Source organism: Solenopsis invicta, chromosome 4, assembly GCF_016802725.1.
Source record: "Solenopsis invicta isolate M01_SB chromosome 4, UNIL_Sinv_3.0, whole genome shotgun sequence".
NCBI classification, from domain to species: Eukaryota; Metazoa; Arthropoda; class Insecta; order Hymenoptera; family Formicidae; genus Solenopsis; species Solenopsis invicta.
In genome coordinates, this window is record NC_052667.1 from 23,170,624 (window position 1) to 23,191,502 (window position 20,879).

Below are 20,879 nucleotides of genomic sequence, written 5' to 3' on the forward strand. Positions count from 1 at the left end.
AAATTTGTTTTTAAATTAATATAATCTGTCCAACATTATTGATAGCTCCAAGTTGAAAAAGAAGAACTTGACAATCCAACAGACCACGTTCTGAATGATTTACTTTCGCATCAACCGCTAAATGAAAGGTTTATTCACGGGTGTATAAGATTGCCGCTTAATACGATTACTTATATCACCTCGCCGATCCAGCTTGATTCTTTCTTTCGTATGAGCGGCAAATGTCGCTTTTATGTTACCACGAAAACGCGAGATGTTAATCTCTTAAAATTTACGAGACACGCGAGGAGAATGCAAAGATTCTGTATTCATCCCGCAAGAGCGTTTCAACATTGCGTGTCAAGTCTTTTTGGTCCCAAAAAGTCACAATGTCGCATTGAGCCTGATCTGCTATGATCCGACAATGCGGATCTATTTAGCTCTACCGACCTACATATATGCATTGATTTTAAATATGCGTTTTGTAGTCACTAATGAACGATCCTTTATGCTGCCTTTGACGTTTACGCTCCTTTCTCTTCGGTGTAAGTAACCGGAATAAAAACCCATGAACCGGTTTCCCTTTTGTGTTTATTTTTGTACTTTACTTTCGTTCGATGAGCGACAGCTTCCTGTTTCTTTCCACCGTGTTTTCTTCCACCGTAATTACATACACGTCATCATAAACTGCGATGTACGTGAAAATCTAGCAGATTAAGACGCGGAAATTTATACGGACGAGGTAATTTTAAGGGTTTACCATATTATTAAGATACTACGCTTTATGCGCCAGGTAATTAATGCACGTTACAATAGGAAGCTTCTATTTCCTACTTCCACGTATCAGTAATATGATAGACATGATACATTTTCGCAATATTTGTCTTTCCAAAGCATTTATTTACATTATTAAACATTTATGTTTAAAGCTCGCGAGCAAACTCATAATTTATATTTTATTTTTCAAGTGGAATTCCGTTTATAATTTTATATCCCATAAAAAATTTCACTTACACGCATATTTTATATAATGCACATTTTACATGCATATGTATGTTTTCTGCATTTATTTAAATGTTTCTTGTATTGCATGGCATATAAATCAAAACATGTAAATAAATTTCTATTTGATGGCGACAAATTATACAGTTTGTCTAATCAATTCTTTTTTAATTAGTAGGGAGATAAATTCAAAACTACACGAAAAGAGATTTGTCTCACATCGCGAGATGTTTTCAGATAATCGTAGAAAGTTAATGTACAGGAGAGGCCGATGTAAATTACAAATGCATCGCGACAGCTTTATCTCGAAATTCTACGGAGATTAGCAGACGGCGCGCTGCATTTCTCCGCTGGCGATGAATCCCCCCGTCTATGCTAATTAATCCCGCTTGCTAATTAATTTCGTTATAGCCTTTCTGCGCGCCGTTACTTTGGTGCGTCCTTTTAAGCGCGGAACTAATTGAACGTTTAAAATTTTCCATTCCTCTCGCACCGTCGGTATCGTCTCGGTATCGTCTTAATGAGTATAACGTGGAATCGCACGGGTCGCGGCCCATGGTGCCGGAAAGCGGAAGAGATTTGGATCACGGCGATGTCCAGTCGATCGGCCGGATGAGGCGTGCCAGCTGGCTGTGATGGAAAGCGGAAGTGAGGTCTCGCGATCGGTCTGCTCGAGACCAGGTCCGGCGTGTCGATAGATCGTGCGAATGAGATAAGGAACGTTCGCTTGACTATTTCCTTTCGAGTTTCACGAGACTATTATACGCCGCTCATACGGGTATTCGTTCATCCGTATCTTTCTCCAAAGTTCCCGTTCTCACACAGAATCACTGCATCGGGCAACGGGCAAGTAGAAGTAGCCCAATGTAATTGTATCTTTAATTAAAAAAATTACATTTTAATTAAGTCCGAGTGAAAATTAGATCTAGAAGATGCTAATTAATTTGCAATTTATTATTTTGAAGTCTATTTTAATATTTTTTTTTTTTTTTACACGGTCATTACTGGTGATTGTTCAGCGTCTGATGCAGCGACTTTATTTCTCCCTTACGAGGATTTGCAAAAAAACTCTTATCTGGAAGTGAAGATCAATCGAGATTGTAAAGTGATTTCCTCGAATACGTTTCATAGCGTATAATCTATCTACCGTCAGGAAATTAACGCAAATTTCTTTTTTGTCTGTCGCGGCAGTCGGTCGTGCGGAATAGAATTAATATATTTGCGGAATTGCGGAATCGCGAATTTTATACGCAATGCAATAAGTCTCGACGCCAATCTTGGCGCGGATATCGCGGCAGATGAGTGAGAGCGGCGCGCGCCGTTTTGCTTTATTTTATTCATTCCACACGTGCGCTCATGTGTACATGCGCTTAATACGCCGATGGTCTGAAATAAAATCGGATGGACCAAGCCTGTTACTTTCACGCGGCGCGGCGCGGCGACTCGATCTCGATCGATAATATACACGGCGACCCGAAAGTTCGTGGCAAAGCATTAAGCGCACAGCCTCGCCAGTGTAAACTTTGAATAAATGAGGCTTTGAAGCTTTTGGCGACAGTGGTAGAAAGTTTTACGTGTACACACGCTCGCGCACGCTTGTGTAAGAAGGACATCCATTATTGTAACCGTAGCGTTATTTTCTCTTTATGTTTATGGGCCGTCACGCGTAGTGCGAGCCGACAGCCGAGCAGCTATCTACGTTATTCCGACCGCGGGAAAAAATGTATATTAAATGTGAATAACATTCGGATTAATTTATGTAGAAAATGCGTAAGCCTTTATTTGGCATTCTTTCACAATTATGTGCTACTTGCTCTGTTTCCTTGATTTTGGCGGATAGATCTCATGCGGTATTTTTATCGCATTTTTTTCAAAGCCTTGCCGATTTATATCGTGTTTTCTCTTCGATAAGTTAGTATATTATCGTTATGTTGCATCATCTAAATAAATAAATAAATAAATAAAAATAGATGCATCGGCAGAAAAATTTTTTTTAACGAAAAAAATACATTTTCTTAAAACCATATATTTTGATGCAAGCATCTGTTTGTTCCATTTAAGTAAAAATATTTGCTTTTAAGTAAATGGATGTATTACCTTAATTATATAACTTTGTGGTTTTTATATTTTTCAAATTTAAGTAATAATTTTACAAATAAGCTAACAATATTGTTAAACTTAATTAAATTGTTTTTTTTTAATAAAAAAAACTTATTATTTTAAATATAATAAAAATAGTCTGACAGTAAATATTTTTTAGAACTGTAAAAAAAATTGTTGATTAAAAATTATTTCTGCACTTTATTTATATAAATATGTTGATTAAGAAATTTGTAATTTAACTGCTAGTGAATAAACTATTAGCACTCATCGAGTAAATAATTTTTTGTGTTAAGTAAAATTTTATTTTAAATATTTTTTTTCTTGATATAGATTTAATATTACTAAATAAATTTGAGATTATAAATTATGCAAAATACCTGCTGAATTATTATTTTAAAGAATTATGTACACGGAGTGTCTCCCAGACCTGTTTGTTTTGAAATAAAAGAAAAGAGGGTTCTAAAAAATCTCAAAAATTTTAATTAATAAATTGCATACGCTTCATCGAATACTGATATTTTCAATTTCCGGTTCTGGAAATGGACTCTACAGACCGGACATAAAATTTTTTAAATATAACGTGCACTTTTTATTGCAAATTTGGAGTACACGCGGTAAAAAGAAATATTTCTATTAACGTTAAAAGTAAATGTGAAGAAAAAATAAACTTTACTAAAAGATTAATGGAGGTATATTTTTTGCAAACAATATTTCAGATAAAAGTTGCTTATATCTTTTTACCTGTAATTCGAATCTGCAATGAAAAGCGTCACGTTTCCGTCATTTTAAAAAGAGCGTTTGGATGGTCTGAGACGCCCTGTATATATTATAATTTTAAAAAATGCATAGAAAATAAGAAAAATAATTTTATAACTATTTTGTGCGGCATCGAAGAAAGAAATAGATTTCATCTTTTGTTTTACTTTTGAGAAAACTTCAAGCAGTGAGAAAATTAATATAGTCTAGATTAGCTAATTGCGCAGCATCCTCTCGAGATACTCAAAAAAAGAAAAATACAAAGGAAAGTATACTTCGTTAATTAGGGATTTTCTAACATCTACCGATTTCCCAGCCGTACTTTATAGAGATACGCATGCAAATGACGATCGTTACTTGCAAATGATGATCTTATAATCGATCGAGCGAATTTCGAAAGCGGACACGCGGCGTCAATCCGAGCACACATAAAAAATTACCGGATTACACAAAATGGACAAGCAATTATAGGCGAACCCAACTGTGATCGAACTCGAGAAAGCGATCCAACGGGTAAGGTCGAATATTTGCATTTTTTGTTGCCGCTTCGTCGCTATATTAGAAACTGCGTTCCGATCGATGGCGTGTCGCCGATCGAGACTACTTTACTTCCTCATTTTTCACCTCCCTTTTGCACGCGTTTTGCCGGCGAGGTGCCGAGAAAGTTTTCTGCCTCGAGGTTGCAGGTAAAGGTTCGTCTCAAGTGCAGCTCACGCGTTCCCCGACGACCGTTTGACGCAACAGCGGGCGATCGCTACGTAAGGATGTAATCCACACCCATGACCACCCGTAGAAAGTCCCGGCCCACCTCCCTTCTTCTCCTCTCCTCTTCCTCATCTTTCTCTTCCGCTTTGACAGGTGGAATACACCTGGGAATGTCCGAGGAAAGGGCCTGCCTTTGTGCGGCTCGATAGCGGAGCGTTTCCATTTCTTCTGAAAAGAGCGAGAAGAGAAGAGAGAGAGCAATGTAGAGATTGCGAGTCATTACGAGACCTCCTTTCCATCCTCACTATCCTTTCCATCCTTTCCCTTCCGTGACTCCCGACTGCATCGATCACCCATTCCTCCCAGGGAATCTGTGAAGGAAAAGTCGCTCTTCACACCCCTTCTCTTTCCGCTTCTCTTCGATTCAGAGCCCTTTTCCCCATTGTCTGCGACAGAATGGAACGAGCGAGCGATGGGCTTTCCGCTAGGAATTTTCAGGAACATCTCGCCACGTGATCGTCGCGATAAGCGGCGGTTTGTCCGAGTGACTAGTTGGTTAACCTTTTATCTCTCGAATCGACGATCGGACGAACGGTGAAGGGAGGGTGAAAAATTGTTCCGATATGCGATCTTTTGCATCGTTTTACATTACAATTCCGCGAGCCGTAGCGTAGAGATTACCTTCACCAATTACACTGTTTGGCACGCGAATGATTTATTATTAGATCTAATCCTGAATTAAGAGAAAAGTGATATGAACCTGAACTTATCGTCATCGATCGTTTCATAAAGTATCGTTCTAAATACTTTAGCACATTCTACCTGTTAAAGATTAGTATGATTAATTACTCATGTATACGGTGTACCTGTTAATTTGTAGAGATCTGCGTGTCTCATATATATAACATATATTACTTAAAAGTTATAAATTATATAAAAGAATAATAGCATATCAACATGTTAGAAATATGTTTATTGATTATATAAAAATGAAAATCGGTCCAGTAATTTATTATAGGCGACTTTACAGTACATAAAGTTTAACGAAATTTATACACTCGTTAAAAGTTAATATTACAAAATAAATTGTAGTAAGTAATAAAGCATTATTTTTATTTTTAAATAACTTTAATTTACGTTTGATAGAAATTTAATACAAAATATGCTGTGAAATTTGAACGATCAAGACAACGATTTCTCTCGTTATCTGATTTAAAAAGTGATGTATTTTTGGCATTAATAAAAAGAAAATAGATATGTATCTTATGACTCACCAAAAATTATAAATAATAAATTAGAAATAATTAACTCTTTTTGATGAGTCATTACAGTATACGTATCTATTTTAAATGATTGGCGAAGATATATCATCGTCTTTAGATCAGATAACAAGATCATGTGTCCGAATCTCACAGCTCAATCTCGCCAGCAACTGTTAGACACGCAGTGGTGGGAATAATCCACTTTTCCACAAGTGCGTACGCCATTATGTTTAATAATCGGAAACCGTCACTTCCTATGAGGCTACATCGATCATTCTCTCCATTGTTCGCAGAAGACATTGACGTTGGCGCTTGTTTTTCATTATGCAGACTTTGAATTAATAAACGGTAGATTGAATCGGGAATTTTTGATAAATATCACATACCCCAACAATAATGAACAGTTTCTATTAAATTTTTGTCGAACGTTAATTAAAGTTGTTTTAAAGATAATAATTTATTATTTACTAAAATTTAATTTGCAACTTTTGATGAGCGCATAAATTTCGTTAATTTTTACACATCTCAAAGTCTATACTTGTCGTTAAATAAAAATAAAGAGAAAATTTTACTGTAATTAAAATATACATTAGGGAACGATTTTAATTTTTACGAATTTATGTAAAACTTTATTTCGTATAATTTTACTTTATACTATATTTTGTATTGACGCTGCAAAAAATTAACTTTACATTCAGATGTTCGATTCATATGTTCATTACAGAGATGTAAATCAATAGAGTTGTATCGTACAATCTATTCTACATTCCAATGCAAATTGTAATTAGTGCGAGATTGATTGAAACGCATCGCTGCGGTCAATTAGCGGTTTAATGGACCGAATAATCGGGCATGATAATTAGCACGATTTTACGGTTTCGAAAAATCTGGGGAAGGGGACGATTTGTATGAAGATTGTGAGTGTCGATAGCGCTAGTACGCCAAGCATTTAACGCGCTTTATTCCGCGTCAAATGTAATCGAATAGCCGACCACTGCGATCGCATGGACGACGTCCGTGGGAAGAACGATAATGATTAAGTACGCGAAGCTCGTTTCTGGTTTGATCACCCTAACGATATATCACGTTGCCCAAGAGATGGCGTTTTAATAACCGACTTTTTCCGCCTGCTAATTTTGCGCTAACGGTCAGCTTTGACGCGACTCTTTCTACGAAAAGATTAGTTCTCTGCCGTCCGTTTGATGGATGCAAAACGAATCGTTCCAAGCGAAATAACGCTCTCTTATCTATTAATCACACTTACTGAAAATCTTTCTTTTGTGCCTTGGCACTGCGCAACATTTTGTACACTTTTTGTACACAAATGTATTCAAACGTGTATTCAACACTTAATATCTTTTTAATCATTACTACTTTTTATCCAATTTCAATATCAGTATGAAACATAAAATTCGAGTATCAAAAATTAATTTATTAAATACTCTGTCTATGCATTTCTTCCTGAAATTTATAAAAGCCCATTTTAGATAATGTATTTTAATTTAATTCTTTAGCCTGATAATTGACACACATGTTCCTGATTTCAGAAAGAAAAATGACAAGATCTTAATATTTGAGACATCATTTAAAAAAAACACTTCACTAATATTACAATTATATGCATATAAGAGCACTGCATGCGTCCAACAACCTCGATATTCAGTAGTTTCATATATTTATATTTTGTTGAAGTTTTATATTATGTAAATTATTGTTATTAAGTTGAAGATGACTAAATCACGTCGAAATGTTCCTTTTAGTATATTTTAATACCGCGTTGTGAAACTATAATGTAATCGTTACATCCGTCTAATTGCTCGTCTACTGACCTATCTACACCATTATTTCTGAAGTAGTCATTTTCTAAAAATGGTTATGACATCTTAAAAATGTTCGAGTTTTAATATTGTTAAATCTATAACAATTCAGATGCAGCGTATTCGAGACACGTCAGTCTCTCTCTGAGATAAAATTCAGTCGCGTGCTCTGAAAATTCGAGGAAGCAATTTAACGAATATCTTCACTTTTACCCGTATCGCGATGGTATTCTGTACTCTGCGACCGACACGGATTATCACACACGCTTTGATCAAGAAGTGAAGTGTAGCTCGACAGGAGATGTATCTCTGGTAGGGGTAAAGGCTATATAAGAGAACGCACGTCTGATTCTGTTTTATAGTAGAGCTAAATCCTTTGTGTCGTGTCCGTACCTTTTTTATATATATATATATTTTTGCAACATGGTAAGTATGGCCCCACTTATGTTTCCACTTCAATAGTTTAGTGGGATAAAATACCGCACATTATATAACCGCCACGGAAAAGAAATGCGTAACTTCGCTGTCAAAGAGGAGAGAACAGAGTTTTGTGTAACGGAGTTTTATATTAATTCTGTAAAAGGTTCACACAGATAAAAAAATTGCACGAAGGACTTGCTTACAGAAAAATGTACAAAATACTCTTCTTTTTTTTTGTAACAAAGTAAAAGAAGAATTTATCTTCGTCGGCGATATGTTCCGCTTAATTGAAAAATATCTAAAGTAATATTTCACAGAGTTTCGTTATTCATTTCTAAAAGCGGGTAGCTTTTTTCTGGTGCACGACATACCGTAATATGTGCCTGCAAATTCGTTTAGAGATGATAAAAAAGGGAGAAAGAAACGTATATGCGTGAATGTTGGTGATATACACGTGTTACGAGGGAGGGAGCGGTCCGCCCTGCCGCGCCGGTGGCGGGACACGACGCAATCTATATAAGAGTGGTCCATACCGGATGTTTGACCCAGAACTTCGCGTGCAGTGAAAGTGTGCCCGGTGCAAATACGTTTTTGCCGGAAACGATAATGGTGAACAAACAACCGCTAAATAATTATAATTAACCGCTGATACCGCTGATTACTTTACGGATCGATTAATATTACACATCATTTATTAGAGATTATTGATTTTTTTTGCGTTACATTTTATGTATATCTACGAATCTACGGCATTGAACTTTTGTAAATCCATCTATTTGTACTTGCACGATAATTCGAGAGCAAGAAGATTTCTTATAAGCAATTAATCTCGGGGGTTTTTATTGCATTGTATTGAAATTTATTGAGTTCAACTTTCAATATAATTTCATATTCACCGGTTTTTTTTAAACGTATTTGGATATAATAATATATTTTCTTTGTACACCTATCAAGAAAGCAATTAACTTTTTTATATACGCGGCACGTGCCAATCACGCCAATTGCATTTTATCCTTGGGCAATTTTACATTTAGAAGCTACAGATTATCACAGGTTTATGCACAATTTAGTGGCGAAAATTAAAAAACAAGAGGATGAGAGAGCAGATAAATAGATGATTGATAGTAATTTTAGCTTTCCTTTTCGATTACAGAAAATCTATTTAATATTGGGTCTGCTGGTAACAGCGGCGTGTGCCGAGAAGAAAATTAATTTAGAAGATATCGAAAGAGATAATCTGAGGGCGGAGGGTAAGACCAAAACTGAAAACATCCAGACTGATGAGACGAAGTATGCCGCCAACCCTAATCAGCAGCAGTATCAAATACCAAGCCAATATAATACCTTGGGTCAGCCCGAACTGTACACCCCGCCTCAACAACTTCAGGATATAAAATATAGCGTAAAATATTAATTAAATATTGTGATATAGTATTCTAAGAGCTTCTATTTCCTTTCAGTCATGGCTCCCGTAACTATGTAAAAATTATCACAACAGATGAATTTTGTAATACACTGTTAGTGTGTGTACATAATATAGAAGATAAATATTACAAATAATGCAAATAATGAAAAAGAAAATAATTACTAAAATGAAGATGTACAATTTAATTGTCTGTATAAACTGGTGTTAACTTTGTTTATTAAATCTTTTGTCTTCTTTGTTTTATTATCAATAGCAGGTGCCACCTGAAGAGTACATTCAAGCCAATCAATACGCTGTACAGGAAGCGCAATACAAGCAGCCGAATCAAATTCTGCTGCAGCAGAATATTCCGCCAGTACAGTATTACGGCGGATACCAACAACAAGTGGAAATACCAAAAGGCATTGCTCCCATTGCCTTCGAATCTCAAAAATTAAACTACCAACCAGAAATAGAGGTGGGCAACCACATCCAAAGTGTTCAACAGAAAGCAGTCACGGAGAAATACACGAAAGCCATCAACAAAGGTGAAGACGACGAACATGACATGCTTCTAATATGCTACTATTACAACTTACATTTAAGCATTTTTTGAATAATAACATCTAAGTATACGTTAATTACGTTAAAAATTATGAAATTATAAATTAACAATAGAATTAAAAACTGTTGCAATATTAAATGAAAAAAATAAATATTTAGAAATCTATTATTTAAGTCAAGAAAAAAGAAAAAAATATTGCTTGATGGAAGTAAAATATTTATCTTCATAATTATTGAAAAGAAATGTACAAAGTTTAATTACGTTCTTTCATTTTGCAGAACCTGCTTTTATTGATCTTCCAGTGCCACAGTTGCTTCCCTACTATCCCCAATTCGATATTAATCCCTTGTTGAGCGTAAAAGGCGCCGGACTGGCGCAATCTCCGTTACTGACCAGCAACTTGGCTCAACAAATTTCCATACCTTCATATACCCCCTTGTACAATCAGAAGCAATTAATACCTTCCGTGAAATCTCCTTACTCTACTGTCCAGCCGGTGACATTCGCAACCAAGGTAAGTTTCACAAGCAAAGTAATTTGCGTAAATGCTACTTTCTTAAATAAATTGTATTTTCGTGCGAACAGTTAGCAGTTCATAGCAATAATGTCGCAACATTGTGATTTAGTGCGATGTAAGAGAGAAACGTTCAACTTTCTTCCTGAATAATAAACAGATTCGTGAATATTTTAGCATTGATTTGAACCGGTCGCACGTTGTCGGTTCCTTTCAATTCTGTTTTATTAGCCGCGCGCGATCGTGGATGTTTCAGGCGCCGAAAGGACTGACGTACGCAATCCCAAGCGCGCCGAAGAAAAAGATCAGTCCGGCCCAACTGCTGACGACACCGTTGTACGTTCAACCTCAGCAGCCGCTGGCTCAAGGAAAGAACCCCCTTCTGCACACTCAGGCATACATCGCGCCTTCACAGCCGCAGTATGTGCAGCAATTAATTTACTCGCAGCCCGGCATAGGTTACAACGATCCCGCTGCCGCTTACAGCGATTTTTACACTCGTCTACCAGCTTACATTCAGGATAATTATCTTCGCGGGCAATTGAATCAATATCAGGCGCAGCAGCAGCAGCTGTACGTCGCGCCGACGATCGGCCCCGAAGCGCCGAAGGAGATCTTGCAGGAGCAGATCGTCCAGGACCTTCCGCAAAATTATATCAAGGTTAGTGTAATCGATCAAAATAAATTCTAGTGTCATAATTGATATTTCACTCACCGTGATTTATAGCTCGCGTGACTGTGTTACATTTATCAGGGATTGGTGTTTTGTAATGGAAATGACAGTTTTACATAACTGTCGCTTGGGGTTATAATTAGAGATTTAAATTAGCATCGTTAACGGAATGACATCACTATCTAATTAGCATAGTTTAATTACCTCTTTTATCGCGCTACTATGTGCCTTCTATGTACTTTCTATTGGGAACAGTTACATATTTTATTTTAATAAATGAATAGGCACATTGTTTCTTATAATTTACTATGTTTTTTATGAAAATATAATGATCCTGATTCACAATCAATAAGAGAAATATTGTACATCTAATTGCTAATAGTTTTTTTTTTTTGTTTAATTGAGATATCTGTGTGTTTTAAAGTGAAGAAAACAAAGTACCTTATGGCAACTTTTCTCTTTGATTCTTTATTATAAATCTAACTTTGGAATATTTTGTGAAGTTACACTTGTTTAAAGCTCTCTTTCCAGTAATCTCATTCCACACGACACATTAGCTCTAACTTTGTTTAATGTATTTTCGAGCAGGTGCCTGATGAGCCCAAAACTCATTTCGTTCCGCCGCAATTCCCTCCGCATGAGTTCAAAGTAGGGGGTAGCACGCAACTGGAGCCTGTTCGGAACTCCTACAAAGATGAGCAATCCTTGCAGGTGCAAGATCAATCCTTATCCTCGGAGCCGAGGTCACTACTTGACACTTACATTCCAAGCAAAGTCATTGCTGCGCAGGATACCGCCAGGTATGGTTAGCGTGAATAATAAGACGTGCCAAAGCGTTTTATTACTGTTATTACCGGCCATAACTATATACCGTTATAGGTACAGAGAAAGACCGATAAAACTAGAAGGGGGTTTTCTCCCGTCGAAAGTGAACTTCGTACATAAGAAGCGCAAATCTGAGTGACGAGACTCGCGCCGTGAGTGGCATGACGATTGACGAATGTCATACATACACAAGGGTCAGTACAAGTTTGAAAAACTCGATTACTAACGATCATACAACGACCGGGGCATCATATGCGGACATCGGGGGATGTGCCGTCTGAACAGAGATCGGCGGCATCATCGCATCTAGTCTTTTATCGAAGATCTTAAAAAACCTTTTTATACTTTTCTCTTTTACATTTGTAAAGACACGCCCAGTAAACGGCAAATACTTTGTTTACAATTTTTCAATAAAATTAAAAATGAAAAATTTCATTGATATTACCCTTCCTCCAATTTGTAAAATGAGGTGTAGAAATATATATAATAGAATTTATTAATTACATTTCATATAATTACAATTTAATAGAAAACTGTTTTTTTTTTATTTGGGAATAATTACTTTTTATATATTTTAAAATCGTTTTTTATGTAGATAATGGTATCTAAAAATTTGTTTAAATGTGTAAATTTTAATAACAATAATAGTTAAATTTTTCCTGTATTATTTATGAGTAATATTCTTTATAAAACATTTTAAATTCATATATTTAAAAAAATATATATTAAATATATTTCTTATATATTTATATATTTTGTGTATTATAAAATAATCAAGATATTTCTTTCTATTTAACTTTTATACTTAATTCTTGTCTGATACTTTTATATTTAATTTACTGAATGCATCAATATAACGATCAGACAATTAAATTCATCAATATCATAAAACTGTTTTCTATAATGCAATCTTTTGAATTTAATATTTTCTTATATTCTTAATATTATAATTTCTTCTCCAAATATTATTTTAATTGCAATTAAAAATTGTCAGAATGTTAGGTAAGAATGTTAAATATTATGAAGTCTCCAGAATGATCTTCGTGATACATATCTTATAAAAAAAAATCTCGATTTTAGAAAAATAAATTTATCGGGTATTAAAAGATAAATATCTTCTGCCACTGCTTAGCCGACAAGGCTACGCTCTTATCTTCATTCTACGATTATGAAACGGATAATATATGTTATCTATTACACGACATTAATAGACAAGGCGTATATGATTTGCTCAACCATGAGATTTTTATTAATTATTTGAATGCGCGGACGTGACAAAATAATTTATCGGTCATCAACCACATCGGTGACCAGTAAACTCACATGAAATTAGCTGATTAGCTCTGGCAGTGTATGCCAGTATTTACGATCGTTTACGTTGTACATACAGACAGCACGCGTTGACATCGAGTGGTAGTAGGGCATTGACGAAGGCACATTTAATGTCAAGAAATATACATATGTAAGTATTTACGCGAGCGCGATACATCAACGGAGAATTCACGAGACTCCACACGAGAAAGCTGACGGCACGGGAGATGAGTCCAACGGTGTAGGCGCGCGAAATTAATCGCTTGAAATTCTGGCTGCTAAGTTTGTTATTAATGCCGTCATGGACGCTATGCACGGGACGCTTTCTTTTCCCGTGAATGTGTAATTTACTGGAATCTTTCCCTGATATGCTGATTCCGCGATATGTTTATTAAACGAAAGTGGGAAGCGACGCATTTTGCACATCACGCCTCTGGGCTCATTATAATACATTCCTTTACGAGTGACTCGTAATAAATAAATTTTTTCAAGAGATTGCTAAGATTTATCTCATGCGGAATTACAAATTCCGGATTCTTGACCAACTACAGCGAACGATCCGTAACGCCTTATTCTCCACATATCTTTCATTCTCTAGAAACTTTCCGGTTAGTCCGAGTTACGGCGCGATACGTGCGCACTTATTTGCGTAATGCAAAAAGAATGAAAGAGAGTTGGAGGCGATTGCTTCGTCAGACGTCGCTACGCTACTGGCAGGTGTCTTCCCGGATCGAACGCGAATAGCGTTCGTCTCGCTGTGGTGAAACTATAATGATGGTGTCCTTCTCACACCAGGAGCGAGGGCATATAAGGTGGGATGTGCTGGCCTCAGCTTCATCAGTACCAAACACACACGACAAGTCCGCCAAGCTAGCAGGTTTAAGGTCGGCCGTCATGAGTTTCGCTAGGATCTACGTGAGTACTTAAAGTTGCCTCGTGCATTTAACGCCCTGTAGAATCTTCTCTCTCCTCAACTCCCTCTTCCGTCTCATTAAGTGCTAACATGTTTAATATACATTAGATCTTAATGTACTGTATTTTAATGGTATTACAAATTGTTCGAAATTATATTTAATAGGAAAATTGTTCACGTGCAACGGTTTGTCTGTAATCTTTGTAATTTACAAAGTCATTAAAATAAATTGAAATTTATCTCTAACTTTCCGTCAATCTTGTTTTATAATGTTACATTTTCTGAAGAGATGTACTATATTTTCTCAATTTTCTTCATTTTATCGACATTTTGATGTGCAAAAAGTGTATTAGTAGAATTATACAATTTCTTCTCATTTTATTCTCTTTCTATATTTGCAATTTTTCTTTGATCTTTATATTTCTGGATAATAAAAACATTGGGATAAAAGTAGTTGGAAAAACTAACAATTTTCACTTGTATGTTAATAACATAATTAACGATCCTAAAGTCTTATTCCCTTATTATAATAATGAACCTGCAGTAATTGTACTATAAACGTTATTGACATAGTTATACGTAATTACGAGGCTGACAGCCGCGTGTTGACTTCAGCGCGAATAACATATTGACAGAAATTGCTTGCACGTGGTAGAATCTCACGGTTGCAGCTGTTCAACCTAAATTTTATAATCCTTCCGACTGAAGTTTTAATTCTGAAAATCCGTGGGAAATATTTTAACGGAAACGCGTCGATCGCGTGCCAATTTTTCTTCGCAACAATCCCAAAAAATTCTTTTTCTCCCGACCGAATGAACGCGCGCGCTTCCTGGACTCGACTGGATGTAATTGCGGTGAAAGTGCCGCGTATTTTTCTCCGATTGCGGGCCCATACGTGAAGAGGCGATGATAAAGTAGCCATGGCAGATGCTCTTGAGTAAGCCAGTGAAAGTTCAGGATGAGCCACGCATCTCATCTCCCCGATTCGCGTGGAGATGTCCCGAAAGCACGTTTCGGCGTTAGGTAACACTGCGGTTTCGCGACGAACGCGACGTAACGCGGACGTCCCGGCGAAATTCGGCGCGTGAAATTCGATGTCTCTTCAATTGCGACATGCCGCTCGCATTTTTACATCTCTGTCGCCGCCAATGTCGCGTTGATTGACGAGCTGACGAACGGCCGTGTGATCGCGGCCTCTTCGGTGCATTGCACGCGCATTTATTTTCATCACGTGTCGCATGCTGAATATTTATTGGGTCATTAATGCCGGAATTGTGATTTGAGAGCAGTCGCCGTGCCTGCTTCTGGAAAATGATTTAAAAAATCTGATTGATTAGATTTAAAAATATATCGCTGTTTTAAAACGGACATGATTTATATACGTTTCTAAAATGTTTGAATAATTACACAAGAACGTTAGACGTTATAAATTATTTATATCTTATTTGCAATATTTAAATTTCATATTTAGACAATTTTTACGTTTATAATTCCTGTGAATTTTTTAAATTTCTCTATTTAATTTCACAAATTTTTTTTATAGCAAATTACTTTCGCGTATCTTTAATCTAATTTTAATTAGTATTTTAAAATAAATAATGAAATAATTTTGAATATCTAACCAGTTTTTAAAGTCATTGATAAATTTTTATTTGTACAATTTACGACTGTTGGAACTTTTATTTCTCCTTAAATGGAAAGTGATATTTTCAGCCATCGTTATATCTATATAGATTGAGATGCTGACGTTTAAAGAAAGCGGTGAAAATCGCAAGTGCGCAACGAATAAAACCCGTTTTAACAACGCTGACCGACACACTTGACTCTGACCTTACAGAAATATCTTACCATACCTTCATCTCTACTTTTCTCCTAGATCGCAATTATGCGCTCGTTATTTTCGTAGTTACATGCATAACTGGATTATCGTCCTGAAAACATCTTTATAGAAACACAAACGTCATGTCCGATTAATATATCCTTTTGGAAATATATTTTGTTACGGAGAGAATTTTCACACACAATCCGGAATAATTCATCCGACATTTCTTCGGAGCAGTCGTACATGCTCGCCAAAACAGGGAAGGGAGGTGAAAGTGAGACCACCATTAGCGGAGATCGATGACCAATACATTGTTACATCGCATCAGGCGCGATTTCTTACACGTGCCCCTGACTTTCAGATCGCCGCATTCCTATTGATGCATGGACTCTGCGATGCAGAGACCACCGGAAGCAGGGAGATCAAGGTGAACGACTCGGATAACGTCGAGCCTTTCGTTGCCGATGATGCTGTCGATGCTTCAGATACCGAGAGAGGCGGGAAAGAGGGGATAGAACAACGGGAAAATATGGAGGATATTCTACCAATCCTACCTCCGATAATACTTTTGGACTTCGATAACGGTACAATTGAAGATAATACGACCGACGAGAAGTCGAAGCGCACCGTGAACGACGGCCTTGGCTACGGCTTCGACCGAAACTCCCTGCACGCCCCGCGAAAGTATAATTATTACTTTCCCGCGGGAAAGACCGGAACCACCGTGAGTATAGAGGAATCCATCAGCCCGTTTCTTCCAAGGACCATCATTGAAAAAGTACCGCCTAGCAATCAGAAACCGATTTCCGGCTCATTAGCGGATTTCGGCCGGCAGGAGGTCCGCGACTCGATGAATTCGCGATATCAATACTACAATCCCACGACGAAGTCACCGCCGGTATTTGGGCAGCGAACGAAGTTGACGAAGACTTCTGATTCCGAGCCTTATCAAGGATTCTCGCCGATCGCGAGACCCTCCGTCGACGGGTACGCGAACGCAAATTATCAGGACGACGCGTACGCGTCCACGACGTCGCAATCTCTGACGTTTGGCCCCGCAGACGCAGCAACGGCGGCGGACTACGTTACTCCGAGTCCGCAGAGTTACACCGCCTCCAGTTCAAGTCGATACACCTACGTCACCTCGAGCCCACCGCCGTACTCCCAAAGATATCTGGGGCAGGGCTCTCAGCACACGATAAACGTGCAGAGTTACTCCAGTCCAAAGCAAAACGCAGCGAAAGCCTCGCCGTCCAGTCCCCTCGAGGCCGCCGCTTTTCTGGAGCAGTTAAAGCATCACGGTTACACGCGACCGGGCTCGCACATGGTGGAATCCTCGACTCCCGCATCCAACGACGCGTCAGGTTACGCGGAGAACGCCGGACCGTTTCCCAATCTACCACGATACACAGTGGAGAACGGCGTCAAATACGAGAACAAGATATTCTGGAAGTATCCAGACGGCAGAGTGTCCGATGTACCGCCGATGACGTACGAAACTTACTCCGACTATCCGTCGTTAGCTGCATTACAAGCAGCCAAGACCCAGGACACGTCGCAGATCTATGAATCCGCTTCGACGGAGAACAGCGTGATGTCGCAGGGCCCGGTGCAGTTCCCGTTGGCGCCGGAACCCAGTGCTTCACGTACCCCTTTCATCTCGGCCAACTCCCTGTCTCGTTTGCAGCAACAGCAGCAAGCGTTTCGGCTGGGTTATCAGAACTACATCGGCCAGAAGCAGACAGTCTCGCAACAGGTCAAAGCCGGCAGCGGAGTCTCACCTACGTACTCGCTAGTTTCTTCGACAACCCTGTCGCCGCTGAGAAACTCTCTCAAGCCGACCGGAAAGGTCTCGAAGAATCGATACGAGACGTTCAGATCACCGATCTCAAAATACATGGTAAACAGTGCAAATCCGGAATACATTAACAACATGGAGAAGAATGTAAGACCCACTAGACTCTTCAGTTCATCGGGTGAGCTAACATCTTACACTTTATCGAGATACATACCATAATCGCGAGATTACTTAACAATTGTTTTTTTTTCAGTTGGTGGCAACTCGGCTAAGAAGATCAACCCGGCAGGAAGCAAGAATCTGGACGGTTACTCAAATTTGCAATACTCGGACTTGCTGAACTACAATCCGTCTATCTCGCAATACATCAAGAATCCCGCGTCCATCCTCAACGTGCAGCCGACCTTTGTGCAAGCCGGAAACTCCCTGATACCTGTGATCATTCTAAGAGTAGATGGTGTGCCGCCCATACAACCTAAGGCCTCACCAAATGTGAATTTGAAAGCCCTGCTGCAGCAATATCTCGTTCAATACGCCAGAAGTATAGAGGAATTGGCACGACCGTCCACGTATGATTTCGGCGACGATCAGTTCCCGAAGGATCAACATTCGTTCTCCACGAGCCATCTACGTGAACTGGCGCGATTGGCACCAAGCGGTGGCGCTCGTGACTTGATCAGCAATCCTACGGAATCCTACATCGGCAAATCGAGTTACGAGGCGAGCAATCTAGACATCGAAAAGGATCTGTCAGGTGGAAAATACGGCGAGCGCACGGCGACCCGGCCGAAGGTGAAGAGCGTGCAGATCATAGAGGATCCGAGACTTGCGAATCATAGACTTTAGTACGAAATCGCGCGTAAACGATAGAGAGTCGCGGAGATTCCCTTGACTTTCGTGTTTTATAAATTCAGCTTTTTAAAATATACTATATTTATATGTATTATAACACAAATTTAGATCGCGCAAGATATCTATTTCAAGATATAATATTGAGAAGAATAATATTAAAAAAGCTGGAATTAATAATCTCGATATCAATTGAAAATTCATAATCAATTGATAAATCAGTACGTTTCCATTTGCGTTAAAAAAATATAGCGTTAATGTAAAAAATATAAAAATTGTACTTAGTAGAGAGTGCAGTAGAACACGAAAGTTAAGCCGAAACGATCGATCGATGTGGCATTAACTACCGACGATATCAAATCCGGATTAAGAAAGTTTCTATATGGAAAGATATTTTTTTTCTTGTATTATTCTTTAATTTTAAGTCTTAAATAATTGCAATGTACATTATTTGGCACATTACGACTTCAGAGAATGAAACGCTTCGTGCCATGAACCGATTTAAGGAAACGTCAGTGAGATAATGATAATCGGGCGTTAGTGATACGATAGTATTTATAATGTGGGATTGTGCAATGTATTGTAATACATACAAACATACCTGCGCTACTGTTTTGCTGAGAACACGCGAAAGTTTTGCTGATATTAATAAATTCTTTTGTCGTTCTCTGAAAAACAGTAGTAAGCAAAGCACATCAGTGGCTTTGTGAACGTACTTATGAAAAAAAAACAACCAAATTTCCACACTTCAGAAAGGTACCTTATAAATCGTAGTGCTTAAGTCCTTATGTGCAACTTAAGATACGACTTGTATACTACATTAATGAAAATAATGAAATAAGCAAATAAGAAACATATTTTTTTATACAAATTAGATATGTATTAGATATGTATTATAGATATGTATTTGTGCCTTGATTAAATTTCCATCAGAAATTAGTTGTTTTTCAAAGATATATAAATCTTTTCATTTTGTACTCTTCATCGAAACCTTTTAACGCGATCGCATTTTGATTTAATCTGCTCCCTAAAATCGATTAATTATAAAATTTTGTGGTATACTTTATTTATAAGTAATTTTTTTTTCTTTCAAATGTACGATAATATATATATTCATATAAATAAATATAAATGCATGCAAAACTTATATTTAAAAGTAGGAAGCTATATAGTAGTGGTTATATGTATACAACAGAATTATATGTAAATTTTAATAAAATAACCGCTAAGACATAGTTTTCTACTTTGATTTATTCTTGGTTTTATAAAGCTTTATTATTTATCTTCCTTGCTCAAAATTTTGAAACATGACTTTTAGAACATGATTTTAATAGATTGCATTATATAGATTTTAAATAATCCACAGAATATAAAAGATATAAAACATTTCTAAGAATTAATACCTCGTTCATTAAAGATTTCCAACTATTAAGATAAAGTAATTACAAAGAAGGATTAACAACATTTATTTTTCAATTAATCTCTTACAAATAAATTCTACTTTAATAAAGTTTAAATTTAGCGATTCCGATTATAACATAAAAATATGCAATATGAAAAATTAGAAAAGCAGGATAAATTTCCTTAAACACTTTTGCTAGGAAGTATCATTTCCGAATTGTTCGTAAAAGCTGCGGTTAAAAGGTAATTCCAGGATATCCTACGTATTATATTACATGAATAACGCACGTATCATGTAATTACTGGAAAAAGCTGCTATACGTATATCAGACTGAAGTGTACTTATTAACTTTTCCCGATAATCATACCACATGTACTATGTGCGTCGGACGTATCAATAAAGTAAAAGTTTTCGCCTTAACAGAAATTATCGATCCATTCGCATCGAACGCGCATCGAGCGCTATTACGAATTACTCGATACGGAGAACGCGTAAACGCGTTTATTCGCGAATGCCAATGAGAAATAGTGCCCGAAAGAAGTATAATAATCCCGAATTTTTTTAATAAAAAGATATTATCGGCGCGCGGACGCGTTTGAAGATAGACATCGATGTCGAGCGATGCCGTTGAACCGCAATTAACCGCAATTAACGCTAATTGTTTGGCAGACGCGTAAAAAAAAAAGAAAAAAAGATTCTGAGCCACGCCCGCGCTCGAGCCATTGTTAATTTCACGTTTTCACAACGGACGGGCACCG

At 37.3% G+C, this 20,879-nt stretch overlaps 2 protein-coding genes across 4 annotated transcripts; both read left to right on the forward strand.

The window, feature by feature from the left end:
* Positions 1-7,958: 7,958 nt before the first annotated feature.
* On the forward strand, positions 7,959-12,459 carry LOC105194912. Of its 3 annotated transcripts, none has more exons than XM_039448371.1 (7): positions 7,959-8,050; positions 9,198-9,446; positions 9,724-9,997; positions 10,293-10,528; positions 10,785-11,189; positions 11,790-12,001; positions 12,081-12,459. In XM_039448371.1, the coding sequence occupies exons 1-7, from the start codon at positions 8,048-8,050 to the stop codon at positions 12,163-12,165; spliced, it is 1,464 nt and encodes a 487-aa protein (XP_039304305.1). In that variant the 5' UTR covers positions 7,959-8,047; the 3' UTR covers positions 12,166-12,459. The 3 variants fall into 3 exon arrangements, with proteins under 3 accessions (XP_039304305.1, XP_039304306.1, XP_011158350.1); XM_039448372.1 differs by having other exon boundaries at positions 9,727-9,997; XM_011160048.3 differs by lacking the exon at positions 7,959-8,050 and adding an exon at positions 8,494-8,653.
* A 1,349-nt stretch (positions 12,460-13,808) lies between these two features.
* Positions 13,809-19,855, forward strand: LOC105194911. Its single transcript, XM_011160047.3, has 3 exons — positions 13,809-14,252; positions 16,434-18,048; positions 18,124-19,855. Exons 1-3 carry the CDS (start codon positions 14,109-14,111, stop codon positions 18,714-18,716), a joined length of 2,352 nt encoding a protein of 783 aa, XP_011158349.2. The 5' UTR covers positions 13,809-14,108; the 3' UTR covers positions 18,717-19,855.
* Positions 19,856-20,879: the final 1,024 nt, after the last annotated feature.

What these genes read in the sequence shown, in the direction of transcription:
- LOC105194912 (XM_039448371.1), top strand. An exon ending in CACGAAAGCCATCAACAAAG is followed by an intron (nt 9,998 to 10,292) that starts GTGAAGACGACG and finishes TTCATTTTGCAG; the next exon opens with AACCTGCTTTTATTGATCTT. An exon ending in GCTGCGCAGGATACCGCCAG is followed by an intron (nt 12,002 to 12,080) that starts GTATGGTTAGCG and finishes ATACCGTTATAG; the next exon opens with GTACAGAGAAAGACCGATAA.
- LOC105194911 (XM_011160047.3), top strand. Translation starts at nt 14,109, where the DNA reads ATGATGGTGTCCTTCTCACACCAGGAGCGAGGGCATATAAGGTGGGAT. An exon ending in TGAGTTTCGCTAGGATCTAC is followed by an intron (nt 14,253 to 16,433) that starts GTGAGTACTTAA and finishes CCTGACTTTCAG; the next exon opens with ATCGCCGCATTCCTATTGAT. An exon ending in TAGACTCTTCAGTTCATCGG is followed by an intron (nt 18,049 to 18,123) that starts GTGAGCTAACAT and finishes TTTTTTTTTCAG; the next exon opens with TTGGTGGCAACTCGGCTAAG.